General features: G+C 55.5%; 1 protein-coding gene across 2 annotated transcripts in view; it reads right to left on the reverse strand.

Moving 5' to 3' along the window:
* Window positions 1-9,551, reverse strand: part of Styxl2 (serine/threonine/tyrosine interacting like 2) — a 29,177-nt gene extending 19,626 nt beyond the window's left edge. The window contains exons 1-2 of one of the 2 annotated variants that reach the window (XM_077802796.1): window positions 9,210-9,390; window positions 8,560-8,684 (exon numbers count right to left, since the gene is read on the reverse strand). In XM_077802796.1, the coding sequence (XP_077658922.1) occupies window positions 8,560-8,669 (110 nt within the window). In that variant the 5' untranslated portion in view covers window positions 8,670-8,684; window positions 9,210-9,390. Of the gene's footprint in view, window positions 1-8,559; window positions 8,685-9,209; window positions 9,391-9,419 lie in introns of those variants that run through there. The other variant, XM_077802795.1, reaches the window with a different exon arrangement.

Below are 9,551 nucleotides of genomic sequence, written 5' to 3' on the forward strand. Positions count from 1 at the left end.
CCCTCTCTCCCCCTGGGCAGCCTCCTTTGTTCCTCTGTGGGCCTCCAGGGCCCTGCATTCCAAAAAGGATTTCTCAGATGTGTGAGCAGTGTTCCGAGCACTGACACAGACTGGAAAGAGACTGAGGCCACCTGTCAGGTGTGCAGAACAGCCCCACAGGGGGCTCGGCGGGGGTGCTGCCCCCGATCCTGGCTTGGCATAATCTACTCCCTCTCCCTAAACACACCGACCTCAGAGTGTGAGGATTTGGCTTTAGGTGAAAATCCTCAGGACTGAGATATTTTGCAAAATAGACCTAAACTCTGAGGCTAGGGGTTGACAGGGGAGAATTTGAAATTAAAAGTTGAAAACAGAAATGACTGGGAAACATTTCCCTTCCCGTGGGTGCAAAGACGGAACTTCTCAAATCCGAGAAAGCCCACGTGAACCCCACCCAGGACGGTTTTGGAAGGTGGCAGATTTGTCGTTGAGAAATGGGGACGGAGAAGAGTAAGTGGGTCTCCTCCCAGCCCTGCCGCGTCTCCGAGTCACTGCCACCAGGGAAGACGTAAGCCTAGTCGTCCTAAGTTGTCCAGCCCCGACACCGTTTGTTAAGTCTAATAAAGAGGGCTGTGTCCATCGGACCCCAGAGGACCCTGTTTTCTGCAGAGAAGCAGGATGGCAGAGAAAGAACGAGGAAGGAGCAGCCCGAGAAGCTGTGCCCGATGCGGGGTGTTGGCAAGCCTGGTGAAATGGCAGCCCTAGGGGTCGTGACCTACGGCCACACCTGTGCCCCAGCCACACACCTGAGACGGACACTCGGGCGATGGGAAGGCCGCAGGGGCCGCTGTTCAAGCAGATGGGAGGGGAAGGAGGACCTAGGATGGAGACATGCCTCCTCCAGGATGGGGGGCAGCAGCTAAACGCCCACGAGTGAGTCTCCAGGGGAGCAGGACGGACTCCCAACCCAGGCAGGACCCAGGAAGCCCTCTTCATGCCTGTGCTTCTCAGAACGGCAGGCTGGACCCAGTCCTGCATCACTGTCTGGGAAAGGAAGAACGAAGGGAGGGAGGAGGGAGGGAGGAAAGAGAGAGGGAGGACAGTACCACTCACGGGAGGGACGAGTAGAGCTCCGACACACACTCCAAGAGGCCTGTCCTCCTGCAGAGTACAGCCAGCAGAGTTGGGAAGCCCCTGCTTTCAACCACTTGCCAGGCTGCGCAGAAACAGAATGGAGTGGACTGGGGTCCTTCCCAGACGCCCAACCGCCAATCGCTTCCAGTCCAGCAGGCCCTGGGACCCGAGTGGAGACAGAGGCCCGAGAAGGGCCATCTTTTCCGATTTGGCTTTTGTGAGCTCAGGTTTCTGAGCGCCTTCTAATCTCCAAGTGTGCAGGACTTCAGAGGAAGTGACCACACACAGGCGAAGCTCAGGCACTAAGGAAGGAACGGAGTCAGTAACTAGAGAAAAATGATTTTTAGCAGGCAGTTTCCAGCTCGCTCCGTGAACAGGACGAGGTGGAGAAATCTTCATGGAAAGAAATGTAAGAGAAAGGGGAGGCCCAAGGAAGCAGTGTGGACACCCTGAAATCACGCTTCCTTCCCCCACTCCACCCCGGCAGCTGGACACTGGGAAGGACAGCCGCACAGTCAGGAGCTTCCTGGAGGCCGAGGGGGACATGCTGTCCAGGAGGAGCCTGGCCAGATCCCAGGGAGGGCTACAGTCTGGGGATCCAAAGCAAGGGCTGGTGTTGATTTAAGAGGCACAAAGGGACACAGAAAAAGAATTCTTCAGATCAGAAACAAGAGAAGGAGAGTGAAATCCCTGTCCCTGATTTAGGAAGGAGGAGGAGCCTGGTCATCACCAAGGAGGCGGCTGCAGACAGAGCTGGTTGGCACAGAAGCATGCCATGCTCAGGCTGCCTCTGGCTGGGTAGCTGGGCAGGCCTGCTGCAGGTGACGGGCAAGGGACAGCCCTGCCAAGTCACCCCACGGGGCAGAAGGGTTTGCGTTGAGTGTTAACTCACACTCACCTGGGGAAACAGCCTGGCCAGGAGGTGGAAAACTAGCTGCAGGACTGGACTCCCAGAGCCTCGCTCAGGCAAACGTGAAGCCTGACAGTCCAGCCACTGACCACGCATACGCACTTGCCCAGGTTGTCATTCACCCTAGGATGAGATTTACAGAGGAGGCTTGAGACGTTAAGACCCCGGTCAGGACGGCAAGCCGGCCTCATCCCCGACTGATCTACAGCTATTTGGAGCACCTGGTGAAGTCTCAGGGCCGCTCCCCTTCCACGGGAAGGCCTACGTCAGCCCTCCTGTGACTGGGGCTAGGGCTGCGGTGGGTGAATGGTGGCTCTCCACAGTGGTGCATCTCCGGGGCCTATGAACGCAAAGTTTTTAAAAGGATCACTGCTGATGTGATGAGGCTAAAACCCTGAGATGAGATCACCCTAGATCTGGGTGGGCTCCAAAGTCAAGTGTCCTTTTAAGAGAAGGGGAGAAGACAGAGCAGGTGGGGACAGAGACTGGAATGTGGCCCACAGCCAACGAACGCTGGGAGGAGAGGGAGGCCTCTCCCCTGGGGCCTTCATGGGGCATGTGGCTCTGCTGCTACTTTGACTGAGCTGCTGCCCTCCCAGACAGTGACACAGTGAACTTCTGATGCTTTTAAGCAAGGTAGTTTGTGGCTCTGTGCTAATCAGCCCTGGGCAACTAGAAGGAGAGCCATTAGTCTGCAGGAGAAGTGCTTGCTGCCTTGGTGTGACCTGAGTTTACAAGGATCCAAGCCTCTAGCTAAAGCGATAGAGCAAGAGGACAGGATTTCAGGCACCTGCCAACCACAGGGAGCACTCTTTGGGGGTGGGACAGTAGAAGAAGTGGCCCTGCATTGCTGAGAAGACAGTATTTGCTTTGGCAGAATGAGAGAAACGCGACGTATTAACTGGCGCTCGCGGGACTCTGGTTGAGTCCTGAGAGTGATTGGTAGTCAGAGAGCCTTCGTGGGAGGGAAAAGGGATAGAACCACCATCTGTCGAATACCTAACATGCCTCTGGACAGGCGCATGGTTTAATCTCTGCACTGGGTAGAGGGAGTATTCCGAGGCCATGATTCAATCAGCTACATGCGCTCTGGTGGCCAGGAGCAGATCTGACCTCAGCCTTGGTCTGAGTTCCACCAGGAAGTTCCCCCCACACCACGCTGCCTCCTCCAGGAGGGCTTCACTGATTGTTCTAGGACTGTTTCTCAAAGTGAATTATACTTGAGGTAAATTGATATACAAACCACACCGGTTTTAAATGTACCGCCATTGAGTTTTGACACACATATTTACTTGTGACACACCACCAAATCCAGGTTGTGACCCATCTGTCGACCCACGGTGCTATCTCGTGCCTCTGTTCCCCTTTCCCTGCCTGCCTGGTGTCCCCCAGGTGACTGTGACCTGCTGTCTGTCGCTGGAGAGATCAGCTTGCATTTTCTAGCATTTTACGTGAACAGAGCCCTGTAGCACGGCCTTCTCTGCTGTGCTCACGGGCACGGCCACTTTAGGGTACCCCTGGGGCTGAAGCAGCACTGCACCCTTTGACAGCTCTGCTGTCTTTCCATGTGGACAGATGCCACAGTGTGCCCAGCCGTTCCCTGGCTGATGGACATCTGGGTTGTCCCCAGTTTCTGGGCAATTGTAGATACGGCTGCTATGAACCTCCATGCACAAGTCCCTCTGTGAACAGAGGCCTTCACGTCTCTAACTTTGTGAGACGCTGACAGTTTGTAAAACAGTGGCACCATCTTGTCTTCCCACTGGCAAGAAGAGATTATTTCAGCTACTCCACATTCTCAGTCTTCTTAATTTTTAATCATATTTTCGTACTCTAATTAATATATAATGGCAATTTGTTGTGGCTTTAATTTGGATTTCTCCAATGACTAAGGATTTTGAGCATCTTTTTCTTATGGTTGTTTACTATCCACATGTCTTCTTCACTCAAGAATGTGTTCAAAAGTTCGTCTATTTTTAAATTGTGTTGTTTTCTTATTAGGTCTTGATATCTGATTTAAAAAAAAAAACATCTGGAATAAAAATTCGTTATCAGATATTTACAAATATTTTCTCCAGTCTGAGGGTTGTCTTTTTATTTCAAACTCTGGAAATCCACCCACAAGGGGCCCGTTTGGGTTGGCCTCTGTGTAATGGAGGGGGCCTCATCTACTCCAGCTCAGAAGCCTGTGCAGGACCCCCGCCGGTAATCCCAGCAACTCAGGAGGCCGTGGCAGGAAGATGGCAGGTTCCAGGCCAGCCTGAGCAACATGGTGAGCCACTGTCTCAAAATGAAAACCCAAACGGCCTGGGGACGTAGCTCAGTGGTAGGAAACAATGAATTAAAGCAGCCGCTGCAGCTGTGACATTTATCCTAGGATTCCATGATGACATTGTGGGGAGAGATGCTCAGCAAGTGACCTCAGATCTTCCCTGAAGTGACTGCTGGAAGGCTTAGGGCCCAGTACCACTGGGACATCCCCATTAGCCAGCGCTCCTGTCCCAGGGCAGGGGAACTGTGTGGAGCCAGGCGATTGGCAGACTGCTCTCCTGCCCCGCCCCCACTCCTGCCCCGCCCCCCATGACTCCTCCACCCGTGACTCCTGCCCCCCCCCAGTGCACTCCCATACTCCCACGTCCTTCCCCACCAATGCTCTCAGGAGCTAGTCTCACCAGGGACAGGAGGCTCATCATGCGCATATTCCCCGGGGAATTACTCAAGAATCTATGCCACTGTATTTATCTTTCCATGTCCATGGGCAGCCCGTCCTGCTGTTGGACACCCACATCCTTGGCGAGGGCACGTGGCATGACTCCTGGTCAGTGCATGCTGGACCTGCCTGCTGGGCCAGTCCTCAGCTTCAGTAGGAACTGTGAAAACCGGTGTCCGAGCCCCTGTCACCGGCAGCGACTGGGGTTCCTATAGCCTCACAGTGCTAGAGTGGCTGTGGTCACTCCTCAGTCTTAGGTATGCTGGTGGCATAGAGTGGTTCTGATTGGTGATTCACTGTTAATCTTTTTTTCCTGTTTTTATTGATTTCCACCTTGATTTTCCCATGGTCAGAGAAGTCTGTGGATCTATGCATTGCCAGTATATGATCCATTTTGGTAAATACTCCACACACCTGTGATCAGAGCCTGTCCCCTGCAGTTGCTGGGCACACACTCTATCTGTGCCGGCCAGGCTAGTTTCTTTATTGTTTGTTCAGACTTTCTGTATTTTCCTCGGGATGGGCGCTCACAGTGTTGCCCAGGCTGGGCTGGGCTTGTGACCCTCCTGCCTCCGCCCCCCGAGCCCCTCACAGGTGTTCACCGCTCTTCTATAATCTAGTGATTTTTAAAAATATCTATTTGACAAAGCTGCAGACTGATTTTTTCCTGAGTCTGCTGGTTTTTGCTGTGTGAATCCTGAGGATGTCGTTAGGTCACAGATATCTAAAACAATGCGCTTCCATCCCTGTGCAGGGTCCCTCTCTGTGTCCAGGGACGCTGGCCCTAACATCTGCTCTCGGTGCCGCCTTGCTGGCTGGCCTTCTGCCGGTGATTACAGTTGGGGCAGCTTGGGTTTTCCACTGGCCACAGAGTGCCCATCCCACTCTCTCTTCTGTGACCCTGGCACCTCCTCCGACAGGCAGACAGGGGGAGTCTGTGGTCCGCCCCTTGGATCATGTGGACTCTGTGGCGGCGGAGCACAGCAGAAGTGCCACTGTGCGACTGCTGAGTCTAGACCTCGCACAGCCGATGCCCTGTGGCCGGTTCTTTCGGACGCAGCCCTTGGATCAGCAATGTGCTCTGAGGAAGCCCAGAGTGACCGCCGCGGAAAGGCCGTCCTCGGGATTCGGGCCAACAGCCCTGGTGAGCCATAACACAAACTGCCCATCGTCCAGAGAGGCCTCTGTGGTCCCAGCCCCCAGCTCTTGACTCACCCTCAGCCTAAAGTCACCCTGGAGATCTTCCCATTTGAGGTCTCACAACCTACAGCAGACACTAGCTGGCCAGTGTGCCTTGTCCAAGGGCCTCACGGTGACTGTGGAGGACGGCTGTTCTGTATCACTGAACCGTGAAGTCAAAAGGGACTGAAACCCTGCAGCATAAGTTTCCCACTCTCCACCATCTTTGTGTCTGTTCCTTTATTTTTGAGGCATAACTCTTATAAATGGTAGGTAGGTTTTTATAGAAAAATGGAGCCAGACCATCTTCGGCTGTTAATTGGAGTCTTTAGTCTATACAAGTGTAAGGTCATGCCTGATGTGTCTGGGTTTAAATCTACTTCCCATCTTCTCCTTATTCTTTGTCCTGCTCTTTCTTTCTGCGTTCTTCTCCTCTTTCTCTTTCCTTCTTTGATTGTGTTCCACTGCGTGTCTTCCCTGACCAGGGATATGACAGGTTGCACCTGCTGCAAACCTTTCAGCAGTCACACTGGAATTGCCATGTGCACTCTGGATGTTCACCCACATCTACCGCTTCAGGTGCCTTTCAAGATAACTGTCAGTAACCGACAAGGAAGAAAGGGCTGAGACCTGTATCCAGACACACCTCTGGGCGGGCTCCTGACACACGGAGTTCTCTGGCCTGCAGAGTCAGACACCTATTCAGTTTTGGAAGCGATCATGTTTTCAAAGAAACCATGTGCTTTAAAAAGGCCTCAGGTGGCACAAGCCTTAAAGCAGCTCCGAGCCCTAGACTTCCACAGGCCGCTCTGCCTGCAGGAAGACCTGCCCTCCCACCCACTTCAGCTGGGTCCCTGGGGGATAATGGACCAGGAAATGGAGCTGTGGTCAAAGAGAACGACGGGCAGAAGTCCCCCAGAGAGCCACATCGGGCTGAACCTAGGAGATGCCCACCAATCACGTGACAGCTGGTCTCCCACTCCTCTGGGATGGGAGATTTCTTAGCAGTTACAGGTTGGACCATGGGTGCTGTGCTCAGGCCTTTGAAGGGGACCAACAGCAGCCCTACCTGGGAATTGGGCTGTCCCTCTTGGGGGCCAGGGAGTGACCTGTGAGTGGAGGAGCAACACAGACAGGCTTCCCAGAGGGGAGGGGTGCTATGGCAGAGCAAAGACCACTGTGAATCAGTGAACTCCTTCCCTCCTGTTCCTGGGCCACGGACCTGATTTCCCATCCCCCCTTACAAAAAACAAAACAAAACAACAACAACCAAAAAAACGTGGCCTCGTGGAATTTGGAGTTTGGTGGATGGAATACGCGGAGAAGGGACGTGGCCTTTTTCAGACCTGGCCCATAAAAGCCACCCGGGATGGTCTCTGTGGTCTCCCATCTTGCGATGTGGGTGGGCACAGTGACCTTAGATTCCTTGCTTCAAAACAGCGGCCCACAAGGCAGAAGGAGCTCCGTGCCTGGCTCTCTTGGGCCCCTGATTTGGAACTTCTTAGAGTGAGAAGGAGACACCCTTGACTAGGAAGGCTGGCATGAGCCAGGGACACAGAGCTCTCACCCCAGCCACACAGCTGCTCCACCCTGTGGGGCCTGAGAGGGAGGGGATGCTCCCAGTCCCTCCATGCTGAAGGGAACCTGGTGCTGAATTAAAGGAGCCGTCTGCAAGCTCCATTTGGCAAAGAGCCTTGGCCAGGGAGTGTGAGCACCTGCCCTGATCCCACTCTCTCCAGCAGGGAGGCCCCTGGGACCCCAGGACACAGGGACCAGCAAGGCCCAGGAGGGCTGAGAAGCCCGTGACAGGCGAATCAGAGACACTCCGACGCCGCCACCTGGAGGTCTCTAGTTGGGCCTTTCCTTCCCCTTTCAGAGACAAGAAGGTGCGGGCTCCAGAATCTAGTGGACTGTCACTCTGACTTGGTGTCAGAGCTGCGACCGGGGCTTGGCTCTGCTGTCATTCATGGCAGAAGGGGATGGACAGGCGCACACACTACTATTTGAGCAAGCGACGAAGCACAGCATTTCTTTAGCCTCATGGTTTTTCTTAAACATTCATGCAAATTTGCATTCTACACCATCACATCTCCTCCATGCTTTCAGTGGAAAAGAAAGCTTTGAATCACTGTCACAGAGCCAGGCGGCCTTGCCAGGAAGACGCGTGTTTATCACGCTTGGCGCCCTGCCACTCGGCCCCCGGCACGCTTATCTCCAGTTTGAAAGGTTCCTCACGGAGGCAGAGCTATTTTCGTGTGGGCCTCTGCCCCTCCTGATCCCTTCTCCCACCGTCCTCCCCCCAGCCCCACCACCCTCAGCCCCAGCCCCGCCCACTGAATCCACCTGCAGGGCAGACCTGCCAGATCCCTACCCACCTGCCTGGTCTGGGCCTGCAGAGCCCCTTTGGGAAGCCTCCGCTGGCCCTTCAAAGGCCCCTCGTCCCTTCCCCTGCCCACTCCCCCGTGCCCTAGAGGGTGCAGTTTGGACCCACAGGCCACACTGCCGTCAGCTGGCTCTACGTTTGCCTCCTTCTCAAAGGAGGTCACACGGAGCCCTCGATGTTGGCGACTGCCCCAGCTCAGGGGCTGGCCGTGGGCTCCCCGCCCCACTCCTCGCGCTGTGCCCTGGCCCCTCCCTGACCACTTACTGGCTGGGGGAGGGACTGCGGAGGTAGTGGGCCTGCACCGCCCGCACGGTGGCTCCGTCCTCCTCATCTGGGACCACCTGCTCTTCCTCTGGGTCCCCACCAGACGCCATGTCAGCCACCAGCTCCTGCCAGGCAGGGGAAAAGGTGGTTAGAACCAGGTTCCCAGGCTTGGGGGGGGAGTGCCAGAAATGTCACCTTGGTGGGACTGGGAGTGGGAAGGTCACTGCCTGCTGATACCCAGGGGGTAAAGCTGGCGTGGACAACTCCATCAGGTCTCCAGAGAGTGCCCGGGCCATGTTCACAGCCACCTGCAGACCTGGTGCTGAAGAAGGGCAGGCTGGGCCCCTTCCACAGGGCCAGCTGGGCAGTGAGGGGAACCGACTCCACCATAACTGTAGCCACGGGCCCAAGGACAGTCAAATCCCCAGACGAGATGTTCTGTTGAATGGTAGGGTGCTCCGCGTGGGCCATGGCGCCAGCCCCTCCACACACACACACACACACACACACACTCACACACACTCACACACACACTCACACACGGGTTGGTGCACACACTCACACACACTCACACACGGGCTGGCGCACACACTCACACACACTCACACACACACTCACACACACACTCACACACGGGCTGGCGCACACACCTGTTGCCTGCTTGGGGAGAGGCGGGACCAGCCTCCACCAGGGAGCCTTCTAAGGCCACAGGAGTCTGGGCCTTGGCGGAGGGGCCCTCCTACAGCCTCCAAGGCCAGAAGGTGGCCCCAACATGGGGGCTGGCCCCCGGCGTGTGGGCAGAGCTGCTGCCCCCTTGTTGAGCCAGGTTCATCAGGGCAGAACCAGGGAGGAGCACTCACCACCAGCCGGCCTGGGTGTCCACACCAAGGGCCGAGGACCCAGATGGAATGTCCAGAAACAGCGTCCAGTGAGAGAGACCAAGCTCTCTCCTCTCTGGGCGACTTCTCTGAGGAGCAAGACAGCTGTTAGGA

The sequence above is a fragment of the Urocitellus parryii genome, chromosome 9 (genome assembly GCF_045843805.1).
Source record: "Urocitellus parryii isolate mUroPar1 chromosome 9, mUroPar1.hap1, whole genome shotgun sequence".
In the NCBI taxonomy this organism is placed as follows: Eukaryota; Metazoa; Chordata; class Mammalia; order Rodentia; family Sciuridae; genus Urocitellus; species Urocitellus parryii.